The sequence below is a fragment of the Peromyscus californicus genome, unplaced genomic scaffold, assembly GCF_007827085.1.
Source record: "Peromyscus californicus insignis strain IS unplaced genomic scaffold, ASM782708v3 Scaffold_10__1_contigs__length_136768540, whole genome shotgun sequence".
Classification (NCBI taxonomy): Eukaryota; Metazoa; Chordata; class Mammalia; order Rodentia; family Cricetidae; genus Peromyscus; species Peromyscus californicus.
In genome coordinates this window covers 83618017-83644965 of record NW_026294391.1, presented here as the reverse complement: position 1 = coordinate 83644965, position 26949 = coordinate 83618017, and the positions used below count along the sequence as shown (strand labels likewise).

Below are 26949 nucleotides of genomic sequence, written 5' to 3'. Positions count from 1 at the left end.
GCGGCGTGGAGCCGGAGGAGGAGCCCCGCAGCGCTGGGAGGAGCCGGGGCGGGCGGGCTAGAGAGCCGCGCCCCAGGAAGTGACTCGCCCCCGTGACCTCCGGCCCGCGGCGCTGTCTGCTGGCCTTTTGGTTTGCCACTGTACGTCCGTGGGAGGCTTTAGTGGCTCCGAAGGAAGGAATGGTGGGTAAGTATCCTGGAAAACCCAATTTTGGGAAAACTGTTCCCTGCCCCCAAGTGTCGGGTTTGGGACAGGAAGGAGGCAGGCGGAGCCGGGGATGCCACCCAGGGTGGCTGTGCAAGGTCACAGCCAGCCTAGTGTCTACCATCACAGCCCCCTTCCCCCCATCCCTCCCCTAGCTCAGCCCTGCAACCTGCCTGCGGTTTGCGGGTTTGTGTTGGCGTGCCCTAGCGTCTGTCCTCTAACCCACTTAAGTTACATTTCCCATTGCTGTGGTAAAATACCCTGACAAAAGCAGCTTTAAGGGAGAAAGGGTTTATTATTTGTTAGGCTTACAATCGCAGCTTCCAGCAGTTTTTTAGGAAAAAGTCAAGAACTTGAAGCAGCTGGTCACATCCACAGTCAATGAATGGCGCGGAGAGAATGAATGCATATATGCTTCCTACTCAGCTTGCTTTCTACAGTGTCCTGCCGTCCAGGACTGAAACTCAGAGACAGTGCCCACAGTAAGCTGGGTCTTTCCACAACAGTTAACATAATCAAGACAAACTCCTCTCACGGTGTCCACAGGCCACCTTGTTCTAGACTGTCCCTCCTTAGATAACTATCCCTGCATACTCTCCCCCCAGGTGTAGCCTTGACAATTAAAATGAACCATCACACACACACACACACACACACACACACACACACACACACACACACACACCTTATAGACTATTGTGGGACAGACTTATTCAGAGAGGTCTGGTTGGATGGATGGACGTGGCTGCATGTGGTTTTCTGTGGAACTCATTAGTAAATTAATTTTCTCCTCTGCTTTAGTCAATAACCCTGCTGGGGTCCAGCCAATGGAAGGGCAGGTAATCAGAGTTCCTACCAGTGAATATTTTGCTCCAAAAGATCTTTTGCTCGTGAGGCTTAGACGTTTTCAGATGTCTCTGACTTGAACTTTGAGCACTGGAAGTAGGTTATCCATTGAAGCCCAGGAAAGTAAACATAACTGTAGGTGGTTGCTATAAACTCTTGGATTTTCCAGTCAGTGGTTAATCCTGAGGCAAGAACAGAGAAGTTATCTCTCTCTCTCTCTCTCTCTCTCTCTCTCTCTCTCTCTGGAACAGAGAAGTTTTTCCTCTCTCTCACACACATTATCAGTATTTATATTTAAAACAAAAAAGATACAAGAAAGAATTTTTTCTGTGATCCATTGCCTTCTGTGACATTAGAAAACAAAGAAAATAGAACTTACCTTGATTGGTATTACTGGCTTGCCCTGAAAAGTATATTTAGCTACGGAAATTACTAAATACAGTAAAAGACTCTTTACTACAAATGCTGTGTGATGCACAGTCCTGAGCACCTCATATATATAAGCTTATCGAAGGTCTTTTTGTTTTTGTTTTTGTTTTTTGAGACAGAGTCTCTCTGTGTAGCCCAGGCTGTCCTGGAACTAGCTCTGTAGACCAGACGGGCCTCAAACTCAGAGATCCATCTGCCTCTATCTCCCGAGTGCTGGGAGTAAAGGAGTGCACCACCACCGCCATGCTCATTTAATTCTTACTACAGCCCTGAAAGGTAGGTTTGAATAGTCCTGTTTTTATGGGTGGTGACCTCACAGTCATTGTGCTTAGTTAACCTGTCCAAAGCCACATAGTTAGGGAGAAGTGGATCCTGGATTAGGATGAGTTCAGAGCTTATTAACATTTAGGCTATTTATTTGTTTGTTTGTTTTTATGTATATGAGTGTTTCCTTGCATGTATGTCTATGCATCACATGTGTTCATGGTGCCTGTGGAGGCTAGAATCGGGTGTTGGAGCCTCTGGAACTGGAGTAACAGACGGTTGTAAGCCAGCATGTGGGTGTTGGGAACCAAACTCGGGCTCTCTGCAAGAGCAACAAGTGCTTTTAACCACTGGGCCGTCTCTCCCGCCCCTACTCAAAACTTTAAAATTAAAATTCGCGTGCAAACTAGCGGTTCCCTCGTGGGATTTTCATACATCCTTAGTTTTGGTTGCTCTCTTTCTTTATTTCCCTTCCACCATCAGTATTCTCCCTTCTGCTTTCATAGCATGTGTATTTTGTCAGCCTCCCCACTTCTCTCTTGAAAGGCTCTTGTCCTTCTCTTGTGGGCCCCTTTCTGCTTTCCTGGCCTCTGTACACCCACATAAATACACATATATTAAATATTAGAAGCTGGAGCCTGCATGTGAGAGAACATGAGATGCTTGTCTTTCTGAGTCACTGTAACCGCCTTTCTTTTCTCTCTCTCCCTCCCTTCCTTCTTTCTTTTCTTTCCTTCCTTCCTTCCTTCCTTCCTTCCTTCCTTCCTTCCTTCCTTCCTTTTGACAAGGTCTGTCTACATACATAGCCCTGGCCGTCCTGGAACTCACTACATATACCAGGCTGGCCTTGAATTTACAGAGGTCCATCTACCTGCCTCTGCCTCCTGAATGCTGGGCTTAAAGGTGTACACCAGGACTCTTGGCTCTCAAACTTCTTAAATATATTCCAGTCCCACCCATTTTCTTGCACATTTCATTGTTTATGGCTAATAAAAGTCCCTTGTGTATATGTAACACATTTTCATGTTGATGGGTATGTAGGTTGACTCCATTTCCCAGCTGTGTGGACTAGAGCAGCAATCAACATGGATACGCAGGTATCTTTATGGTAGGTTGCAGAGTCCTTTCTTTGGTATATGCCCAGAAGTGGAATAGCTGAATCTTAACGGTAGTTCTGTTTTTAGTGTTTTGATAAACCTGCCCACTGATTTCCATAACTTCATCAGTTTACACTCCCATCAACTGAATAAAGGTTCCCATTTCCCCATATCCTTGTTAACATTGGTTTTCTTTCTTTCTTTCTTTTTTTTTTTTTGTTTTGGTTTTTTGAGACAGTGTTTATTTGTGTGGTTTTGGTGCCTGTTCTGGATCTCGCTCTGTAGGCCAGGCTGGCCCAGAACTCACAGAGATCCACCTGCCTCTGCCTCCTCAGTGTTGGGATTAAAGGCATGTGCCACCACTGCTTGGCCACAAAGTAGTTTTAATCTACATTTGTTTTCTTTTTTATTTTTCCTTTTATTATTATTTTTTTTTTTTTAGTTTTTGTGTGTTGTTGGCATTAATCCTCTGGCATATGTGTAGCTAGCAAAGATTTTCTCACGACATTCTGTAGGCTGCCTCTCCTTTTTGCTTTTGTGGTACAGAAGCTTTTTAGTTTCATGAGCCGCCATTGCAGGCTGGTGATACAGCTTAGTGGCAGGGTCGTGCCTAGCATGGAGACTAGGCTCAGTGTGCAGTGCTGTTAGAAAAGACAGAAAAAGGAAAGATGCTTATGGAGCAACAGCTAGATACCTTGTTTGTTTTGTGTTGCTGTGGTAAACATCATGACCAAGAGCAGCTTGGGCAGAAAACGTTTATTTCAGCTTATAGCTTGTTGTCCATCGCTGAGGGGATTCAGGGCAGGAACTCAAGGAAGGAACCTGGAGGCAGGAACTGAAGCAGGGGCCTGCCCATGGCTTGTCAGCCTGCTTTCTTTTACAACCCAGTACCACCCACCCAGGGGTGGCACCACCCCCAGTGGACTGGGCCCTCCCTCATCAATCATTCATCAAGCAAATGCCCCACAGGGTTGCCTGCGGGCGAGTCCGATGGAGGCATTTTCTCAATTGAGATGCCTCTTCTTAGATGACCCTAGCTGTGTCAAGTTGATGGGAAAAACTACTGAGCAGTTAGTAAACAGACAGAAGGGAAGTCCTGTAATGGAGGAAGACGGGTGCCCTCTCAGAGCACTCTGACACAGGTACTGACAGATACAGGCCCTTCCACTGTGTTCTCAGAGTCCCGTTTCTTAGCTCTAGACATTGTCTCAGAGTTGTCCCTGGAGTTGTTCGGATGATGCCTTTCTGGTGCTCTCCATCTGCATCGCCTCCCCGATTTCAGTTCCATGAGATCCTTAAATGCATTGTGACAGCGATGACACCGAAAAGCTTTCGCCAGCTACTGGGCACGGTGCTTAGAGCCTTACAGACGTCATCTCTCTTTAATCTTTAGTGGAGCACTTGTTTTTATGTAGTGTGGAAGATTGGATTTAGGGCCTTGTACCAGCTCGGCAAGTGCTGTGTCACTGATCTACAACCTCAGCAGTACATTTTATTTGTATTAATTATCTTTACTTAGCTCTTGTAGCTACTATATGAGGTAGGTATCATTATGATTTTCTGTTTTACAGATAAAAGAAAAGGAATGTCAGAGGCATGACTAACCTGCTAGAAGCCATCTAGCTAGTAAGTGTTCGAGCCCGCAGACAGCCCAAGCCCATTCTGTCATTCTGTACTCCTTCCCAAAGCTTTCACTTGTCCCTGCTGTCTGGCTCTCCTCATTGCCTTCTTCCCTTTGGTGCCTCAGACAGCCTGGCTCTGTCAGTTCCTGCATCACAGACCCTTCCTTTGGCGTCTATAGCTCCGTGGGTGCTGCTTCTCCTTCCTTTTTATTCTTTTCCTGTTTTATCTTTCTGTCTCTCCTTCTTTTCCCCGCTCCCCCCCTCCTCTTCCTTTCTTTTATCCATTCCTTTCCTTCTTTGTCAGGATCTGATCAAGCAGCCCTGGCTATCTAGAACTCACTCACTCTCCAGCCCAAGCTGGCTTGCCCCTGCCTCCTGAGCGCTCTGGTTACAGGTGTGCCGCCACCTGGCCTTCCTGGTCCCTCTTCCTCAGCAGCGTCTCTTCTTGCTCTCTTCTGTGTGACGTCACTGTCCTTTGGTTCTTCTCTGGATTCAAAGTTCTTATTGTATCCAATGATGTGTGCTTAAAGAACTGCTCAGAGAGACCTTTACTTCTTTGTCAAAGACCTGTCTGACCTAAGAAGCCTTCCTTGGGCATGCCTCAGGAACCAAGTTTAGCATATGACTCACTAACATTTCTCCTGGGTCTTCATTTGATCTTCTCAATTAGATTGTAGCCTTGTAACCCTTTCAGTTCTGCTGGCCATGTTGCCTTGTATATAGTAAGCGCTTGCTAAATATTGCTTGCTTGATTGGCTGTTGGGTGGGAAGGTAGGATAGGGAAGGGATTGGCTGTAGAAATGTATCCCAGGGGACGTAATCTTTATTTTCTTCATCTCTTTATTTTGGGAGCTGGTTGGTTGGTTATGTATTTATATATTTTTTTAGTTATTTATATTTGTGGTACTAAAGATTGAACTAAGGACCTCGCACATTCTAGGAAGGCATTCTACCACTGAGGTATGGCCCTAACCTTATTTTGAGACAAGACCTCATTATATAGACCCAGATGACCTGAAAATTGCTCTGTAGACCAGGCTGGCTGCAAACTCACAGAGATCTGCCTGTCGCTGTCTCCCAAGTGCTAGAGTTCAAGGTGTACACCACCACCCCCAACCTTTTTTTTAAACCCTCCCCCCCCTTTTTGAGACAGTCTCATGTAGCCTAGGCTGGTCTCAAATGTAATTTACAGCTAACGATGATCTTGAACTTCTGTTATTCCTGCTTCTACTTTCTGAATGCTGAGAATTAAACCCAGGGCTTTGTGCATGCTAGGCTAGCACTGTGCCAACTGAGCTACATCCCCAGCTCCTTATTATTATTTTTTAAATTTTGAGACAGGATCTCATTAAGTTAGCCAGGCTAACCGTGAACTCACTGCGTAGTCTGGATGGGCCTTGGACTTATGATCTTCCTGCCTTCGCCTCCTGAATTGATGGGATTATAGGCCTATAGCATCGTGTCTGGCTTAAAACTCTGTCTTGCATGCCCTAAGTTGTGTTCACGAGGTATATTTCACTGCATATACTGTGTTAGTACTGTGCTTGGTGTTGGGGTTCCATAAGTATTTGTAAATGAACAAAGGGCCTTAGGAATTGTGCCTCTGCATCCACCTTCCAGTGGGTGAATTTCAGTGTGTGTCTTTGATTGGCAGGTATCAAGAGAGGAGTCCTGATGCACAACCCAAGATTAGTCCTTTCCAGGGTGGGTTTCTTCTCCAAATCAGGACTTCTTCCTTGGTATACCACAAACCCACCAGATTTGTCACAGTCCTTTTGGGGCAGAGCACATAAGGGAGATTTCACCAGTGTGACAGTCAGGAAGCATCCAAGCCGACAAAAGTATCAGAAGAAACAAAGGCACTTTAGATCACTGGAGGACTCCTGGCAGGAGAGGTAAGACTGAAGCTGATGCCATTTGTTTTCAGCAAGTCAGAATCTACGGGGCCACTGAAATTCTGTATTGCTAATATATTGACTGATACAGCATTATGACAGTTCGTGAGGGTACTTGAAGTAGTGTGATCAGGGCAATCTTGAGGCCTTGTGAAGGATAGTAATAGAACTACTTTGGGATTGTAGGCAGTGTTCTTGTCATAGAGTGCATCTTTGTCAGAAAGGAGATCTTAAATTAGGAACTTGCTTCGAAAGAAGGTCCATGGAGTTGAGCATGGTGGGACACACTTGCAAGTGCAGCCATCAGGAGGTGGAGGCAGGAAGAGCCAGAGTCACCCTCAGCTACATAGCAAGTTTGAGGCTAGCCTGGGATACATGAAAGCCTGTCTCCAAAACCAAAGTAAAAATGAAAATAAATTAAAACAATTTAAAAACTAAGCAAATAAAAATCAAAATGCTATTCAGGGCATGGTGGTTCATGCCTTTTTTTTTTTTTTTTTTTTTTTTTGGTTTTTCAAGACAGGGTTTCTCTGTGTAGCTTTGCGCCTTTCCTGGGACTCACTTGGTAGCCTAGGCTGGCCTCGAACTCACAGAGATCCACCTGCCTCTGCCTCCTGAGTGCTGGGATTAAAGGCGTGCGCCACCACCGCCCGGTGGTTCATGCCTTTTATCTCAGTGCTTGGGAGGCAGAAGCAGTGGGTGAGTTCAAGGCCAGCCTGGTTTACATATAGTTATAGACCAGCCAGGGCTACATAGTAAGACCCTGTTTCAGAGATGGGGGAGGGGAGTAAGGAGAGAGAAGAAAAATTACTACATGGATTGGGCATGAATAGTCCTGTTACAGCCAAACAAGCAGAAATAGACCTCATTTTATGCAACAAATGTATTTTTGAAATCAAATTGTATTTTAAAAGCATTAAGGAGGTTAACCTTTTAGAGGCTCCTAGAAGTAAAGCTTTTTGTAATATGACTAATTACCGCCTGATAAATCTGGATTTTTCTTATATTGAATTTGCCCATCTGTTCTGCTTTGTTAAGTAGTAGGCATCACCAAAATGGGCTCTTCTCCCAGACTCCCATCTCCTTAGGGGAATGAGAGTCAGTTGTAGCTTCTGAATTTAAGTAAAACATCAGAGAGATTGGTGGCAGGAAGTACTTATGCATAATAGATGCTCAGTACATATTTCGATCATTAACGATGTGTCTGAATTATTTTATTCAAGGCTGGCTGATGTTGTGACTCCACTCTGGAGGCTTAGCTATGAAGAGCAGCTCAAGGTAGGTGTCTAGCTTGAGTCTTCTCCCCGTACTCCTGCAGCAGAATAGAACTAGACTTATGGAAAACCTGATTGGAGAGTTCAGTCCAGTTGCCCCACAGGTCTTTTTGTTTTGTTTTGGTTTTTTTTTTTTTTGAAGCAAAGTGTCCTGTAGTTCAGGCATGTCTCCATCTCACTATCATCTCACTATGTAACTAAGGATGACCTGTAGCCTTTAGATCCTCCTGCCTCCTGGATTACAGGAGTACACCATCACACTTACTGTATACAGTTCCTGGGCTTAAACCCAGGGTTTCACGAATGCCACACAATCACTGTGTCAAGGAAACCATGTTCCCAGCCCACCCTGCAGGTCTTTAAATTTGGTTTGCTAATGACTCTGACGATTGAACGTTAGGCTAGTTATAGCTTCTAAACTCTAGGCCCGTATATTCAATTGCTGATGTTGTTTTTTTTTGTCATCCTTGTGTGTATGGGTAATAATAGAGTCAAATTTCCCAACACAGGAGCCAGCAGCCACATATGTCTATTTAAATTTAAGTGTAGTCAATTTTGCCATAATGCTTGCTTTGAAAACAAATTTGTTCCAATGGATTGATGTATTAGAGAACAATTTGAGCATAATGCAGATTTCTTGTTTGCCAGGAGCAATTTTGTTCACTAGAAGTGCTAGATGAAAGAAGGAAATTGCACCCAGTTGAACTGGGCTGTGTAAGAATAGATAAAATGTATATGTGTATGTGTCAGCCATCCACTGGTTCCCTCAGTTCTCTGAGGATGTTATGGACCATACCTGTTCCATATTGGTGATCAAATACTCTGCCCAGTGTACTTTCAGTTCCTCATACTATTCCCAAAGTGGTGACCCTTTTGGCACCTGCTTCTACAAACAAATCTTAGGTCTTAGAGGGAAAATTATAGGCTTATTGTCATAGTCTTCTTTCTTTCTTTTCACAAAATTTTTAGATTCATGTATTATTTTATATGTATGAGTATTTTGCCTTACATGTATGTGCACATGCACCATGTTCATGCTTGGTGCCTTCAGAGGTCAGATCCCCTGGGACTGGAGTTACGGACAGTTGTTAGCCACCATGTAGGTTCTGGGAATCGAACCTGGGTCATCTGCAGGAACCATTAGTGCTCCTAACTGATGAGACAATTCTCCAGCCCCATATTCTTATTTTGTTTTAGTCATTTGACATGCATAAAGTGGTGCTGTTCTTGTCACATCCTGTGTTGGAAAGTATAAGAGTGCGTGTGTGCACGCACACACACACACACATACACTCTTACATACACTCAGCTATAAGAATGACATTAAAAAGCTTAGCATGGTGGTACACACCTTTAATCCCAGCACTTGGCAGGCAGAGATAAGTGGCTCTTGAGCTGGAGGTAAGCCTAGTCTACATAATGGGTTCCAGGCCAGCCAGGGCTACATGGTGAGAGTCTATCTTGAGAAAAGAAAGAGCAGGTGGCTGGAGAGATGACTCAGTGCTTAAGAGCACAGAGGCCCCCAGGTTTAATCCCTAGCTCTCACATGGCAGCACACAACTGTATATAACTGCAGTTCCAGGGAATCTGACACCTTCTGAACTCCATGGACACCACACACGCACATAGTGCATAGACATACATGTAGGCAAAAAACCCAGACACAATAAAATAAAAACAAGTAAATTTAAAAAATCTGAAAGAACTAAAAACAAAGAGTGACAGGGAAGAAACTAGAAAGGAGCCCAGGCCCAGACGACAAACAATCCAAACACCATGGGTACTCCCTGGGAATCTGGAGAAGTCAGGTGATGGCTTCGACCAGTAGAAATAAGAACATAAGGGCTGCAAGGTCAGGTATGGCGAACAGGCCCAGCAGGAACAAAACATACAGCGACCTTCAAGAAAATTGAATTCCAAGCGTTTGGTGCAGAACTTGAGGACAAGGTTGAACAGGGATACTCTGTGAAGGGCTGCCATTAGAACACTGTATTAGAATCATATCCTTCCCTCTGCTTGGTTCTCTGAAAGCTGCTTTCCTGCGTGCATTACTGTGGGAGCCCGTTCTCGGGTTCCTCGTGGCTTTACCCAGCAGGTCCGCATAGAGGATGATTAGACCACAGGCCTAAGTGCAGGTGTCTGGGATGGTCTGCACTTGGCTGTGCTGGGGGAGGAGGTCTTTTGCTCCACCCCTAGGCGTCTCTATAAAAACCCTGGGGCAGAGACAGTCAGGGCCCGTTGGAATAGGTTCCAGGCCCTCTTGAGGCTATCCTTTATTTTCTGTTTATCTCCGCGATATTCTCCGCAATAAATCCTTCTAGCTAATATTTCCTGCTGCTCGCACTCAAGAAAACTCTGGGGAACTGTGGGGGTGGTTGGGTAAACGCCCCACACATTACTTGATGCATTTTAGGACGTTGTGTGCCTAACCTTCTTTCTCCAGTGAGTCCTTCTGTCGTTTCATGAGGCCCATTTCAAGTGCTCTAGGCACACATGACTAGTGGCTATTGTGTGTGAATATAGCACAGAGAGAACATTTCCATTACAGGACGTTCTACTGGGCAGCACTGACATATACTTTAAGTGTTTAATCTTAAAGGTCAGATGAAAAGATGAGCTCACACAGAACTCCCTCTTGACCTTTCCTGAGCATCTTATTAAGTCTTTGCCTGTGCTGGATTTCCTTCTTCTCTTATCTGCTAAGTGCACAACCCATGAATCTTGGAGAGAGCCTCTTTTGTCTTCTTTTCTATCCTTTGCAGTGAAAATACAAAATTCTTTGCTGCATTGCTTATATTCCTTCTGTTGCAGGTGAAATTTGAAGCTCAGAAGAAAATTATACAGAGACTAGAGTCGTCCCTACGAGTGCTCCATGGAGTCAGTGAAAGAGTGGCCGCGCCCCATTCTGAGGGGCTGCGCTGTCACCTCCATCCTATTATACCCTCTGTAAGTCCCCACCTCCCTAGTTCTTACCCACTGTGGTCCTGGAATGGCTAATGATATCAACAGTGTTCACTGGGTACTTGCTGGGGCCGGGTGATTATCCTGCATCATTTTCTCATTCTTCTGTTTACAATGGCCCTGAGGGATAGGCGCTGTCATTTTGTAAATGAAGCTATCAGAGAATACAGGGACTGGGCAATTTACCTAGTGCACACATCTAGAAAGTGTCAGAGCTAATGTTTACATATTCTGGACTGTCTGATACAGAGCTCACTTTATCAGCCACTGCCATACTGCCTCCTTAGGCAGACTCCAGACTTTAAAAACCTGCCTAACAGTGCTTCCAAAATAGCAGAATTTCATTTATGGCAGAAGTTGGCATACCATGTCCCTTAGACCAAATCTGTCTTTTTTTTTTTTTTTTGGTTTTTCGAGACAGGGTTTCTCTGTGTAGCTTTGCGCCTTTCCTGGAACTCGCTTTGGAGACCAGGCTGGCCTCGAACTCACAGAGATCCGCCTGGCTCTGCCTCCCGAGTGCTGGGATTAAAGGCGTGCGCCACCACCGCCCGGCCCAAATCTGTCTTTTTGTGTTATAGCCCAACCCTCCTGTTTGTGTCTGTGGCTGCTTTCAGGGCTACAGTGTCACCATCGAGTAGTTATGACAGGTGCCATATGTCCTGCAAAGCTTAAACTATTCCAGCTCGTGACAGGTCAGGTTTGCTAGCTCCTGCTTGGAATTTCTTTTTCTTTTTCAGAGTAGCAAGGAAACTTTATTCAAAAGCAGATCGACAGCACAGATCAGAAATTTGCTGTCAAGAGTGTTTGGATCATTTCAGCCACAGACTTTGACATGTACCATGCCTTCCACATCAGCGTCATTGGTCCCCATTCAGAGAACATGGCTGCATTCTCTTTCTTGTTATCTCTTTGATTTTGTGTGATCTCTTGTTCTTCTTCCTTTGCTTCTGTCCTCTCCAGCCCATCATCAATGGCTACCGAAATAAGTCCACCTTCTCTGTGAACCGGGGCCCAGATGGCAACCCAAAGACTGTGGGGTACTACCTAGGAACTTGGAGAGGTCAGTTGAAAACCAAACAAAACAGACTAACACACAAACCAGTGATGGCGAAGGGTGAGGAGGACGCAGATAACAGTGTCAGCAGGAGTGGAACACACAAAGACTTTAAAGAACGCTGACTTGGATACAGCTCCTGATGGCAAGGTTGATCTGGGCTAATTTGTGATGATTACAACAGTAAGAGAGATCACTGCCCTTGCCTATTCTTCCTCTAAATGCAATTTGCCAGATAACCCAGTGAGGGCTTAGAGCGGATGTTCCCGTTATCACTGCTGCCACCTCATCATCGACATTGGAATCCTTGTTTCTGCTCCTGTCCATATTGGGAGCAGTGCCCTCCTTGGTTGGGAGTCACTGTCAATCCCCATCCTCATAGACCTAAAGACTAGAGCTTTCTGTGCTCAACCCATCTTAAAAGAATTGGAAGGGAAAGTGGGGTACACGTGACAGAAATCACAATGGCATTTTCTGAAACTCAGTTCCTGCATCCATTCCCAGATTCCATTCCTGAGCTTTTTATTTGCCGATTTTCAATAACTTGACTCGAAACACCATCATTTGATATTAGTCACACTGTTTAATAGCCTTGAACTATAGTTCATTAGGGCAAGCAATGCATTTGGCTTTTCCCTTCATGTGCTGAATTAAATGACTTTATGACGTCAGTGTTTGATTATTCACTAGTAGAAAAACAAAACCCATTACATTTTATTTCCCTCTTAAAACCTGAACAGAAAGCAGATATCGTCACATAGCACACTCATGGTATGAGAGGAAGGGTTAAGAACTAGCTGATGAATGGCTAAACCAGGGAACAATTAGGTTTTCTCTGTAAAAAAAAAAAGCTAAGTACTTGAATTAGGCCTTTTGCTTCTTTGTATCAACATATGCCTCCAAAGGAGGGACTTCCAGCTGCTGGGTTAGGATGAAAACCATATAAATAAATCATTTTTCTTCACGTAGATGGGAATATCGTCTGTGTACCGTGTAGCCAACTGAAAAACATCCCGGAAAAACACAGTCAAGTAGCTCAGGTAAAAATGAACAAGGGTGAGTGGAAGATAACCTGGGGCACTGTAGTCTCTGGCTGCTCTGTCCCTGACATTTGAGTATTGGTGCCTGCTGTGATTGTTGCTGGAGGGAACAAGGGGCTCTGTGCTGAAAGCCTACCTTTTAATGTGGGCAGAATATTGTCCGGGTTTTGTTCTGGGGAAAGTAGAGAGTGGGAGGCAGAACTGCTGTTGTTATTGGAAATGTCAAGGGGTACAAGGACGTTAGTAGCAGGGAATTAGCAGGAAAGAGGTACTGCTGAGACCACTGTGTTGAGTCAGGTGTTCAAAATATTTAAAAGGTTAATGCTTTCAGCAGAACAAAGAAATACCATGAGAGTTGTAGGCATGGCAATAAGGCAGGTATCGTGAGACTGAGCTGTGACTCAGTGGTAGACTGCTTGTTTATCATGGATGAAGACCTGGCTTTGAATCCTGGCACCACAAAAAAACAAAACAAACAAAAAAAAGCAAAAAATCCCAAAAACCCAAAAACAAAAACAAAAAACAAATTTCTCATGGGATTGACCCCTGAGACATTGTTGAATCCATCTGTTTTATGAGTCCACTACTGGGTGCCTACTGTGTTTCAGGTAGTGTACCTGGAGCGTGGCTACAGTGGTGGCTGGTTTAAATGATGCCTGTGCTCATGGATAGGAACAACAAAAGGCTGAGGCCTCGCTGAGGATTGAACTAGACTCCCCAATGACTCGCTTCCTCCTCTGCATTCTTACCAGCACCTACCGTTTTCATGATTCTTGCTTCTGACATTGGGGTGCTGCTTTGTCGTGGGGCACATGTTAACGCCCCATCTAGGACACAGCTGTTTTTGTAGACTCATTTTCCTTCTGAATCACCTTCTTGTCCTATTTTTTGTGAGGGATTTTTCTATTTTATTACGTTTATTTATGTGCATGGTGTGTGTGTGTGTGTGTGTGTGTGTGTATGTGTGTGTGTGTACGTGTACATATGTACTGCAGTACACTTGGGGAGGTCAGAGGACAAGAGTCTCAGGCATCAAACTCAGGTGGTCAATGTTGGTGGCAAACACTCTTCCAGTGAGCCATGTCACTGGCCTCTTGTTAGTGATTATTTGAAACTCTTACCTTTCTTTGCTTTTTTTTTTTTTTAAACTGATTCACCTTTCTCTTTGGTTTTGGAAGATTAACGTAAAAAGCTCTCAGAAGCAAATTCCTTTGGCTGTTTGTCCATCTGCAAATGTCACTGAAGTCCGACCATTCTTCTAAGTGGGAGAAGTCATTGTTTCCCTTTGCCCCATCAAAGCTTAGGCTCCTTTTTGTTTGGACTCGATCCCTGCTTCTTAGGTTCCCTGTCCTTCCTTACACACCCTTCTCCTGTTTCTTTGCCCACCCCCGCCTCACAGCTCTTTTTTCTTCATAGTTTGATTAGTATTTCCCACCTTTAAGAAATCCTAATAGGCTGGGTGGTGGTGGCCTTTAATCCCAGCACTCGAGAGGCAGAAGCAGGTGGATTTCTGTGAGTTCGAGGCCAGCCTGGGCTACAAAGTGAGTTCCAGGATAGGCTCCAAGCTACACAGAGAAACCCTGTCTCGAACCCCCCCCCCAAAAAAAAAAAAGAAATCCTAATAGTTCTTACTTATGTCTCAGACACTCGACTGAAGTTGATCTTGTCCAAGCCACCAGTGACCTCGGTTTTGTCAAAGCCCATAGAAGCTTTCTGCCCCTAGCTTACTTATTTTCTCTTCCTTTAGCACTGTATCTGTCTTATTCCTGTTTCCCTCCTGAAACACTACCTTCTTCAGTTGGTTTTTGATACCTTCTCTGATGGCTTTCCTCCTGTCTCTTTTCTAAATATTTAGTGTGTGTGTGTGTGTGTGTGTGTGTGTGTGTGCGCGCGCGCGCGCGCCATCTATGTGCAGGTACTTGCAAAGGTTCCCCTGGAGCTAGAGTCATAGGCAGCTGTGAGCTACCTGATGTGGGGACTAGGAACCGAACTTGGGTCCTCTGGAAGAATAACAAGAACAACAGGCTCTCTTAATCCTTGAGCCATCTCTCCAGCCCCAACATTCCGCCTATCTTGTTCACAACTTCTCCTTTCCTACTATGGTTGTTGGTGTCTCTGAGGATTCTCTCCTAGGCCTTCTGCTTCCTGAATATATTCTTGGGAGATAGCACCCAACCTTAACTGGTGCCTTGAATAGCTACTTAATAAAAGGATAGCTGTTACCTTGTATTTACATTCTGTTGCCCTCTTAAGCTTGAGGAAGTTCCCAGAGGCTGCTGAGCATCCTTAGAAAGCAATCAGCTGGAGATCTTCAAATCAGTGTTGTCCTAATCTGGTCTTCTCAAGTTCTGTGCTGTTGCTGTGTGGGTTATATTAGTCTCTCTTGTGAGGGGCTATTAGGTCCATTGATTAGCAGTGGCTGTAGTGTCTCGTCTACTAGGTACCATTAGGTGGTAATAACTGAAATTGCTCCTACGCGGCCCCTGGTGAACACAGTTTCCTCCTGTTGCTAACAGCGGTCCTAAACTAAGCTTACCCTCTTATTTTCCCGAATGTTCCCGCCACAGTTTACTTACAGGCATTCCAGTGGACTAGAAACTTGTGTCATCTTAGCTCATGTCTCAGTCCCCGCTTCCTCCTCGACATCTAAGCCATCTCCAAGTCCTTGCTGGTTTTACTAGTCTAGAAATACCTTGACTCCACCAGTTCTGCACTGTCAGCACTTGAGTTCTACTACATTAATGTCTGCACTTGTCTCCCTGGCTCCAGCCTTTCTCTCCGTGCCTTCTCCACTCAGAGTCCCAGCGGCCTGTAAAGTGAAGATAACACAGTGCCATTCTCCTGCTGAAAGTTCTACAGTGGTTGCCCACTCATTTTTAACTCGTTTTTTTTTCTCCAAAATTATGCTGTATTTGTGTTCATTGTGTGTATGTATGTGTTTGTGCATGCATGCACACACAGGCCATGGCACACATGTGGAGATCACAGGACGACTTACTAGAGCTAATTCTCTCCTTCCACCATGCGGGTCCCAGGGATCAAGCTCAGGCGGCCAGGGTTGGCAGCAAGTGCCTTTATCCACTGAGCCCTCTTGCCAGCCCTGCCCAGTGTCTTTTGGAATGAAAGTTTCAATTCTTGACCCTTTCACTTTAGGATCTTCATGACAAGGTTCCCAGCCTTATCTTCTGCCCTCTGCCTCCCTGCTTTCTTCTTCCCATTTGTCCTGAACCCGGGTGGCACTGCCACGCTATCTCATGCCTGCCTGCCCTCTCTTTCTAGAACGTTTTCAGTGTGCAGCCCATCCCTGCCACCGCCACTGCAATAAATATTTATTTGCCAAGATTCACTTCAAGCATCAGTTCGATAGAAAACCATATCCAGCTCCTCACTCTGATTAAGGATCCCTGTCCTCTGTACGTGGGTATCTCTACAGTGCATCTCTTGTACAGCACCTGGTACACCATATTTCACTGTCTGGGTGCTTCCCACATTAGCCTGTGGAGGTAGCGGCTCTGTTTTATCTAACTTCATATAGCACCCAGCCTTGATTCATGTACAGTGTTTGTGAGTGTGGCATATGTTTGGTGAACTAATACTTATTGTTTTAATCTGTATTCTCATCTACTTTCCATCTATCTTCTTTAGATTATTTTGAAGCACATTGTAGGCATATCACATAAAATGTAAACATTTTGATATGAGTTCTAGGAGAAGATAATTTCTTTTAAAAATTTAATTTTATACCACCACCCCACCTAAATATAGACATTTACCCATAATATAAAATACCTGGTATTTAGGTTTGATATTAATTTACCTAGTGTTTTGATTTTGTTTTGAGACAGGGTTTCTCTATGTGAAGCCTTGGCTGTCCTAGAACTCACTCTGTAGACCAGGCTGGCCTCGAACTCACAGAGATCCCCCTGCCTCTGCCTTCTAAGTGCTGAGGTAAAAGGCGTGAGCCACCATCCCTGGCCTGTGTTTTGATTTTTCTTATAGTTGTTTTTCTCAAGTCAGGATTTTAACAAAATTTATTCTTGGTGTCCTTGGGGTCTAGGTTCAGGCTCCCCATAATACCAACATCTGTGGATGCTCCAGTCCCTTATATGGGAAATGGTGTCTTCTCATATATTTAGATGATCTCTGGATTACTTGTAATTCTTTTTTTTTTTCCGGAGCTGAGGACCGAACCCAGGGCCTTGTGCTTGCTAGACAAGTGCTCTACCACTGAGCTAAATCCCCAACCTCTACTTGTAATTCTTTTTTTTTTTTTTTCGAGACAGGGTTTCCCTGTGTAGCTTTGCGCCTTTCCTGGAACTCACTTGGTAGTCCAGGCTGGCCTCGAACTCACAGAGATCCGCCTGGCTCTGCCTCCCGAGTGCTGGAATTAAAGGCATGTGCCACCACCGCCCGGCTACTTGTAATTCTTAATACAGTGTAAATGCTGTGTAAATAGTAAACCAACAGTTATGTAAATAGTTGTTATACTCTATTGTTTGGGGCCAAAATAGAGAATGGTTTAGATGTTCAGTCCAGACACTTAGTTTTCAAAAGTTTTATTTCTTTTGTGTATGGGGGTGCATGGCTGTGTGCCATAGCATGAGTGGAGAGAGAGGATGACTTGGAAAATTTGCTTTTCTCCGTTCACCATGTGGGTTCTGGGGATTAAACTTAGGTCATCAGGCTTATGTGGCAAGCAACTTCACCCTCTGAGACATTTTGCCGGCCCATGGCTCCACATTTTTATTTTCACTTTTGACATTTTTGCCTTTTTTTTGTCTTACTCTGAAGGCCAGGCTGTCCTGGAACTCCCATGCAGCTCATGCTGCCCTCAGACCTGCACTTAATTTCCTGCCTCAGCTTCTGAGAGCTGGGGTTATAGGTGGGAGCCAATAAGCTTGACTTTTTCAGATTAAAAACAACCTTTTATTTTAATTTTGTGTGTCTATAGTGTGTATGGACCCATGGGTGTGAGGTGTGTGCACTTATGTCCGTGCTTGTAGAGACCACAGGAGGGCGTTGCGTGTTCTCCCCTATCAGTATGTACCCTATTCTCTTGAGACAGGCTTCTTACTGAAGCTGGACCTTCTGAGTTTTTGGCAAGACTGGATGCCAGCAAGCCCAGAGACCCTCCTGGTTTTCCCTGCCATCCCCCATTGCTGGGATTACAGGTATATGCCACTATGCCCAGCTTTTTCTGTTTGTTTAACATGGGTGCTGGGACCCAAATTCAGGTCTTTATGTTTGTGCAAATGCCCCTACCAGACCAAGATTTCAATTTTTTAAAAAAGTTATTTATTTATATAATGGGTTCTCTCTCTCTCTCTCTCTCTCTCTCTCTCTCTCTCTCTCTCTCTCTCTCTCTCTCTCTCTCCCCCTCCCTCCCTCCCCCCCTCTCCATATCCATGTCCCACATTGGTCTTGAGCTTACTATGTATGACCTTGAACTTTTTTTCTAAGACAGTATTTCCACATATAGCCCTGTTGGCTGGCCTGGAACTCACAGGGATCTTCGTGCCTCTGTCTCCAGAATGCTGAGGTTAAAGGTGTGTGCCTCCATGCCAGGGTGACCTTGAACTGCTTATCCTGTTGTTTCTACTGGAAAATTCCTACTGTGGTTACAGGCATGTGCCACCACACCTGGTTTATATGGTACAGGGGATTGAACCCAGAGTCTTGCACATGCTAGGCAAGCATAGTCCCAACTGAGCTATATCTTTATCTTAGTAGATTTGTTTTTATTGTTTCTTTGATTTAATTTCATTTTATAATTTTTTAAAATAGCTACATGATTCTAGAGACAAATCTAGAAAATAAAGTTGCATTCAGAGAGGTCAAATTTTGCTGGGTGTGGCGCACACCTTTAATCCTAGCACTCGGGAGGCAGAGGCAGGGCCATCTCTGTGAGTCTGAGGCCAGCCTGCTCTTATTAGCAGCTTCCAGGACAGCCAGGACTACATTAGAGAGACCTTGTCTCAAACAAATATCGAGAGAGGCCAAATACTGATCTCTGACCCTTCTTCCAGACTTTTCCCTCCTTTTACAGCAACTATTTTTTTCTTTTTTTGTGTTGAAAAAAATGTTAGATATTTTAAATCTCTCCCTTTGTAGTTAACAAATGGCTAACTCTATACAGTGTTTTACACTTGGGTTTTTAAACATTATATATATATTGAGACTGTCTCATATCCCCAGCCTTGAACTTACTGTGTAACTGAGGATGACCTTGAACTCTTCTGAACTTCCTGTTTCTATGTCCTAAGTACTGAGATTACAGGCCTATGGCACAGCTGGCTTGTACTTCCAGTGAGAATATTATTTATATATTTGAGAATTTCATACACACACACACATACGTACATACACAAACACACACACACACACACACACACACACACACACACACACACACACACACACACTTATTTTGGTTTTTTGAGACAGGTTTCTCTGTGTAGTTTTGGTGCCTGTCCTGGATCTCGCTCTGTAGACCAGGCTGGCCTAAAACTCACAGAGATCCACCTGCCTCTGCCTCCCGAGTGCTGGGATTGAAGGCTTGCACCACCACCGCCTGGCGAGAATTTCATGTATTTATACCATGTATTTTAATGATATTTACCCCTTTACTCTCCTTAATTCCTCCTGGACCCCGTCTTCACATCTCTTTTCAAACTCCGTGTCCTCTCTTTTATAGTTTCTTCTAGCTGCATGGCACTATGTAGTATAGATACCTTTTAAGTTTTTGTTCTTATTGGCATGGTCAATTGCCTCCTTTCCATACTTGCTTAGTTTTCTATGAACCTTTTGCTAATTTTCCCTAGATGCTTTAAAAGCTCTGTCAAGCATCCATTAGTGTTTTCCATCTGCTCAGTAGCTTCTGTTTGTTCTTCCCCAAAGACCTTTTCTCTGGAATCTGTCTTCCTGGCCCCATTAGGCCTTTCTTCATAGCTATCATCCTGGGACTTCTTTCTCTTAACGTGTGTGTGTATGTATGTGTGTGTGTGTGTGTGTGTGTGTGTGTGTGTGTGTGTGTGTGTGTGTGTGTGTTGGGGGGGGATATGTACACATTTTGTGTGACACTCTTCCTGTGTGTGTGTGTGTGTGTGTGTGTGTGTGTGTGTGTGTGTGTGTGTTGGGGGGGATATGTACACATTTTGTGTGACACTCTTCCTTGGGGAGACGTAGTCAAATGTCTGCTTACTCTAGGTAGGGAGCCAATGATAAACCCAAGTGGGGATATCACCACAGTTGAGCTTGGCAAACCAGTGAGTTTTATTGTGGTTACTTCCAGGAGTATGGGGGAGGATCTACTTACAGGAACAGAAATGACTCAAAGACAGCTGCATCCTGAAAAGCCCACCCCAGCATGGGTGACAGCCCTTCAAAGCTGGAAACCTAGAGTGCACTGTACAATCTGCAGGCAGTTCGACAGGTTGGAGAGTGTCTCTTCTAGGCAGCTTGGCTGATATGTCTCTTATAGGTAGCCCAGCTAGCTGGTCTGAGAGTCTTCTAGGTATCCCTGCTTGTCTGAGAGTGTCTCTCAGCAGTTCTTACTTACACAGCTTACACATGGCTTTGGGAAGAACTGTCTAGTGAATCTGATCAGTTTTGGGGACTTCCTGAAGTCATTGAGTTGTTTATTTTCTGAGCTTAGGATCTTCTGTAAAGGACGAAGTGTTTTACCTCCTCTTAAAATATCCTGCTGTTTTATCTCCCCTTTAACACCCCATGTTTTAATGAGCTTCTCTCCAAGATGGAGAGTTTTATCTCAGGAAATTGCTGCACAGAAGCACATGTGCCTGTGAGTGCATACATGCCACTGTGCATGCTGAGGCCAGAGGTATATGTTGGGTGTCTTCCTTAATCACACCCTGCTTTACTTGTTGAGACAGATTCTTTCACAGAACCTAGAGCTCATTTACTTGGCTATGGTAGCTGGCCAATCAGCCTCAGAAATCCTGTCTGTGCCCTCTCATTACCCAAGCCAGGGCTGGTATTACAGGTGTCTGCTGCTGCACCCCGCTTTCTGTGGGTGCTAGGGCCCCAAACTCTGGTCCTCATGATTGCATGGCAAGCGCTTTACTGATTGAGTCATCTCCCCTGTCCCCTCATCCTGGGAATTTTTACTGCTGTCTAGTCTCTGCTGCTGTCATATTTTGAGACATGGAGACCAGGCTGGCTTTGAATTTGGCGCAGCCCTGCCTTGGCCTCTCGAGTGCTGCGATTACATTTGTGTGGCACTACCCAGTAGTCTTGTCTTTCCTCTTTCTTACATCCTCTCTTGCTTTCTTGGTTTGCACCTTCATTTGTCTAGAGTACAATCTCCAGTAGCTTCTTGTGGAAAGATATCTAGGATATAATTGTTAGATTTTTACAGGTCTGTATGGAACACTTGTTTTCTACCCTGAAAAGACCGAAAATGTCTGTAGATTGAAAGTCCTGGGTTTGAAATCACTTGACCTTGTGAAGTTTGCAGACTGTGTTTCACGGTCATCCTGTCAGCAGTGTTGTGTGGGTCTTAACGGATCCTGATCCTTTGTAGGTGATGCCTCCTTCCTTACCTGATTTCTTGGACACTTTTAGGGAACCTATCTTTCCTTTTCTCCTTTCTTTGAGGGTTGGGGTGGGGAGGGACAAAGTCTCGCTCAGTAACCTTGGCCATCCTGCTGCTTTTACCTATCAAGTGCTGGGATTACAGGCATAAGCTAGCATGCCTAGTGTAGGGAAATCTGTCTTTATCGTCAAATTTAACGACCATGTGGCCCTTTCTTTACTTCATTGTACTGAACACTTCTTAGGCCTTGTCCATCTGGGAACCAATACTTCATTGTAGGGAATTTTCTTTTGCTTTGAGTCTTCTCAATCTGCTCTGTTTTCTGTGTTCTCTTCTTCTTCTTCTTTTTGTTGGTTTTGGAGACAGGATTCTCTGTGTAGCCCTGGCTGTCCTGGAACTCACTTTGTAGATCAGGCTGGCCTTGAACTCAGAGATCCTCCTGCCTCTGCTTTTCTGAGAGCTGGGATCAAAGGTGTGCACTACCATGCCTGGCTGTTCTCTTTTTCTCCCTCCCGTTCTTTGAGTCTTAGAGTTCATTGGCTGCTCTTATAACCTCTAACACTTTCTTACCTCATATTCTCCAACTTTTTTGCCTTTTTGTGAAAAATTCTTGACCTAAATGCCAAAATGTTTGCTGATTTTCTTCTTCTTCTATTATTATTATTATTATTATTATTATTATTATTATTATTATTATTATTATTATTATTTTCTCTGTTCCTTTAACACCCTATTGTTTTTAGTAATGTAGCATCAATCCATCCATCCACCCATCCATCTGTTCGTCTATCCATTTGTCTATCATTTGCCCCCTTTGGGATTTCTTCCTCTTTAATTTTGTATTTTATCATGGAGGCTTTACTCAGCTTGCCTGGTTATTTATATTTAAAAAACCAGGCTGGGCAGTGGTGGCGCACGCCTTTAATCCCAGGACTTGGGAGGCAGAGGCAGGCGGACCTCTGTGAGTTTGAGGCCAGCCTGGTCTCCAAAGTGAGTTCCAGGAAAGGTGCAAAGCTACACATCGAAACCCTGTCTCTAAAAAACCAAAAAAACCAAAAACAAACAAAAAAACCAATTGGGAGTGGGCTTGAGTAGGTATGCTGTTTCTTGGGTTCACTTCTAGTGACTGTAGGGCTGTCTCTCATGTTTCTGTCAGTCAAGAGCAATAATGTGGGGCTGTTACTTTCTCCAAAGAATCATCTTCAAATCTCCCACCCAGTTGCTTGTGTGCAAAGAAAGGGTCCTATTGTTAGTAATACAGGTTTACATAGACTCTTGCTGGATCTTATCCCTTCATTTTGTGCTTGGTATAAGAGGGTCAGTGCTTTTGTGGCTCAGATTTTTCCTGTGAGCCTCCAGTCACCTGATAAAGAAGGGTCACCAGATAAAGCAATTTCTTGGTGGGATGAAGGGGTGAATTTGTTTCCCTTTTTAAAAATAATTCTTTTATGTGTATGGGTGTTTGCCTGCAATTATAGCTGTACACCGCATGTGCTTAGTGCCTGTGGAGGCCGGAAGAGGGCATTGGATCCCCTGGGACCGGAGTTCTGATTGTGAGACACCGTGTGGATATGGGAATTGGACATGGGTCCTCTCCAAGAGCAGCTGGTGCTCTTAACTGTGAAGCTATCTCTTTGCTTCCCAGCTTTGATGCACAGTCTTGCCATGTAGCTCAGGCTGGCCTGTATGCCAAACTGGCATCAAACTTATATTTCTCCTGCCTCAGTCTCCCAAGTGGTGGGATTAGTGGTATGTATCCCTTTCCCACTTATTTCCCAGTTTTGTGTTCCGATTTTTAGTCAAACACTGATTTTAGCCGAGTTCTTTATCATGTTACTGTCTTCTCAGGTTCTTGATCTTTAGGAAGAATAGTTTAGTGAGTACACTGTAAGGGAGCAGTGGGCTAGACAGAAATTACAGTACTGCCTGCATCCTTTTTGTGGTACTTTGTACCTTCAAGCATGAGCCTCTCCTGGACTGTGTGGGGTGATAAACCTTGTATCTCTTCAGGTTCCCCTTTTTTGAGTTTTGAGACTAGATCTTGTATGTAGCCTAGGCTAATCTGGAGCTTTCTATCTCCCCAATTCTGCCCTTTACGTGCCAAGACTACAGGCGTGTGTCACCACCTCCAGCTCAGCTTTTTGTCTGCTTTGTTTTTTTAATATTTATTTTTCCTTTTTGTGTGTGTATGAGTGCTTTGTCTACGTGTGTGTGTGTGTGTGTGTGTGTGTGTGTGTGTGTGTGTGTGTGTGTGTTTGTGTTTGTATGCCTGGTACCCACAAAGGCCAGCTAAGAGCAATTGTGTGTGTGTGTGTGTGTGTGTGTGTGTGTGTGTGTGTGTGTGTATGTTTGTATGCCTGGTACCAACAAAGGCCAGCTAAGAGCAATTGTGTGTGTGTGTGTGTGTGTGTGTGTGTGTGTGTGTGTGTGTATGTGTATGTGTGTGTGTATGTGTGTGTATGTGTGCCTGGTACCCACAAGGGACAGCTAAGAGCAGGTGTGTGTGTGTGTGTGTGTGTGTGTGTGTGTGTGTGTGTGTGTGTGTGTGTGTGTATGTGTGTGTATGTGTGCCTGGTACCCACAAGGGACAGCTAAGAGCAGGTGTGTGTGTGTGTGTGTGTGTGTGTGTGTGTGTGTGTGTGTGTGTGTGCCTGGTACCCACAAGGGCCAGCTAAGAGCATTTGGGATATGGCTGGCTTTCTGTAGAAAGTAACGTACAGACTCAGGTGAGTGTTTACTAGGTAGTAAGGTGCAAGTTAATAATAGGAGGCAATGAGGTGAAAGTTAACAGGCCATATCGTGTAGTGAGAGATCATTGTAGTTCTTTACCATTATTGTGAGTGAAATGGGAAGCTGTTGAGAGTTGTGATGGGCAGGGGGGGTGTCATCATCAGATTAGTTTTAATAGGATCACTTGGATTATGTGTATCTTTCTCCCTCAGGTTCCCCTATCCCTTGAAATAGTCTCCCTTCTGCTTTCATGCATTTAAAAAAATCTACATTTTATAGATGAGAGAAAACATTTTATTTGCCTTTCTGAGTCTCGCTTCTTTGGCTTAATATGATAATCTCCCATTCCATCCATTTTCTTGCAAATGACATTATTTCATTCTTCTTTACAGCTTAATAAAACTCCATTGTGTATTATATACCGCTGTCTCTTTGCCTGTCCCTCTGCTGATGGCCATCTAGGCTGGCTCCACATTTTGGCTATTTCGAATAGCACAACAACAAACGTGGATGGACAGCCATCTCTGTGTTACGCTGATTTGGGTTTTTTTGGGCATATACCTGGTGCTATGGTCTGGCTGGATCCTAACGGTAGTTTTGTTTCTAGGTTTTTGAGGAACCACACTGAAATCCATTTGGCAGTACTGATTTACACTCTCACCAACATGTCTGAAGTCTTCCCATCCCTGACAGGACTTGCTGTTGGTCCCCTCCTACTGATAACCACCTGATGGGGGTGAGGTGGAGTCTCTGTGTAATGTTAATATGTATCTCTGTGGTGGTAAGGATATTGGAAATTGTAAATATGGAGGTTTTTTTGCCAGTAAATTTGACTATTTTTGACTTTTTAACATTTGAGTTTGTTATATAGTCTGGATATTAATCTCCTGTCAGATGCACAGACAGCAAAGATTCCTCATGTTCTCTTGTTTTCTCTCTACTCAGTAACTGTTCCATTTGTTGTTCAGAAGCTTTTTTTCTTGGTTTTTCGAGACAGGGTTTCTCAATGTAGCCCTGACTGTCCTAGAACTCTTTGTAGACCAGGCTGGCCTTGAACTCAGAGATCCACCTGCCTCTGCCTCCCACGTGCTGGGATTAAAGGCGTGCACCACCACCCCCTGGCGTTTGTTGTTCAGAGACTTTGTTGTCGTTGTGTTTTTTCAAGACAGAGTTTCTCCATGTAGTTTGGTGCCTGTCATGGATCTTGCTCTGTAGACCAGGCTGGCCTTGAACTCACAGAGATCATCTTGGCTCTGCCTCCAGAGTGCTGGGATTAAAGGCGTGTACCATTGCCGCCCGGCTGTTTGGAGACTTTTTTTTTTGGTTTTTTCGAGACAGGGTTTCTCTGTGTAGCTTTGCGCCTTTCCTGGAACTCGCTTTGGAGACCAGGCTGGCCTCGAACTCACAGAGATCCGCCTGCCTCTGCCTCCCAAGTGCTGGGATTAAAGGTGTGCGCCACCACCGCCGGTTCGGAGACTTTTAATCTGACTCAGTCGATGAAGTTACTTTGTAAGACATACAGCCTTAGCCGATTTCATTGTTATGTGAACGCCATAGAGTGTACGTCTACAAAGTTGTGTGGTAGATAGCTTACTAAACACTTAGGCTCTATGGCATGAGTTCAGCCTGTTGTTCATAAAGGCAGAGTAGACAAAAGAACTCAAGAATAATCAGGCACAAGAGAAAGTGGTATAATCATGAGATACTCTAAACACTGCATGTATGAGGCTGCTGCCAGTGTAGTTCAGTGTTTATGCTTTACAGTGAATGTTATTTGTATGAGTAATATACTATGAAATAATAGAAAGTATAATATAAGAACTACATAAGGCAGTTAGCAATCATATATTATCGCCATCAAGTATTATGCACTATGCATCATTGTGTGTGGTGTTCTTTTATATGGCTGCCAGTAGAGTAGTGGTTGGTTGTGCCAGCAGTCGGGGAAGAGGAGGAGCTGGTAAATGGGGCTGAAATGGAGCAGCTAGTGAGGTCGAAGGAAGCAAGACAGTGGTGTTCTGGGAGCCAAAACATGAGAAGACACATTCACCAGCTGTGTCCAGTGTTGCTGAGGATGGATTGTTGGACTTCAGGACCAGGTAGTTGGTGACCTTAATGCAAACAGTTTAGGTGGAGTGGTGGGAACCTTATTCAAGTGGTTGAGTAGAAGAATACGAGATGGGGATATATACAGTTCTTGTGAGTTTGGCTACAAAGCGGAAAAGAAAGAAGTAGAGTATTAGCTAATAGGGACTATGGACTCAAGAAAGTCTTTCTTTTGAGACAGGGTCTCATGTAGCCCAGGCTGGCGTCCAACTTACTACACAGCTGAGGATAACCTTTACTTCTTGGTTCTTCTGCTTGCATCTCACAAGCTCTGGGAGGATTGCAGGCGTGGTACCTGGCTCGTTGATTTTTCTTTCTTTTAAACATGAAAAAAAAAGATTTGTTTATTTTGTGTGTGTGAGTGGTTTTGTCTGTATGCATGTATGTATACCATGTGCATGCCTGATGCCTACAGAGGCCAGGAAACGGGATTGGCTCATCTGCAGCTGGGGTTACAGATGACTGTAAACCGCCCGCTCAGTGCTGGGAGCCAACCAAGGTCCTGTAGGCAAGCAGCCAGTGCTCTTGGCCACTGAGCCATTTCTCCAGCCCTCCTTGATTGCTTTGAAAGCGGGAAAGTAAAAGAAAGCGTGTCTGTTAATGGGAGTGATCTAGCACTGAGGCAGAAAACGATATTTCGGGGGAGAAAAAAGATAACTGTTTGAACAATGGGCGTAAATAACAGTACATTTTCTAACTCCTGAGTAGGATTTGTAGTAGAATATTCTGCTATTTTAATTAGAAGATCTTTTGTCTTACTACCTAAGTGTTCTCATGTAACAACAGGAGTCATTCTTCATTTTACAATGGTCATACCGTGATGGAGTTGTAGTTCTTACTTCCTTAAACATTATTTCTAGATGAGGCTTTGTT

At 44.3% G+C, this 26949-nt stretch overlaps 1 protein-coding gene across 1 annotated transcript in view; it reads left to right on the top strand.

Annotated features, from left to right (window-relative positions):
- The first annotated feature begins 61 nt into the window (after positions 1-61).
- Positions 62-26949, top strand: part of Trmt2b (tRNA methyltransferase 2 homolog B) — a 122460-nt gene continuing 95572 nt past the window's right edge. Inside the window, 6 exon segments of the mRNA XM_052748949.1 lie at positions 62-186; positions 6117-6357; positions 7581-7635; positions 10443-10577; positions 11553-11652; positions 12616-12702. Coding sequence (XP_052604909.1) covers positions 180-186; positions 6117-6357; positions 7581-7635; positions 10443-10577; positions 11553-11652; positions 12616-12702 — 625 coding nt within the window. The 5' untranslated portion in view covers positions 62-179.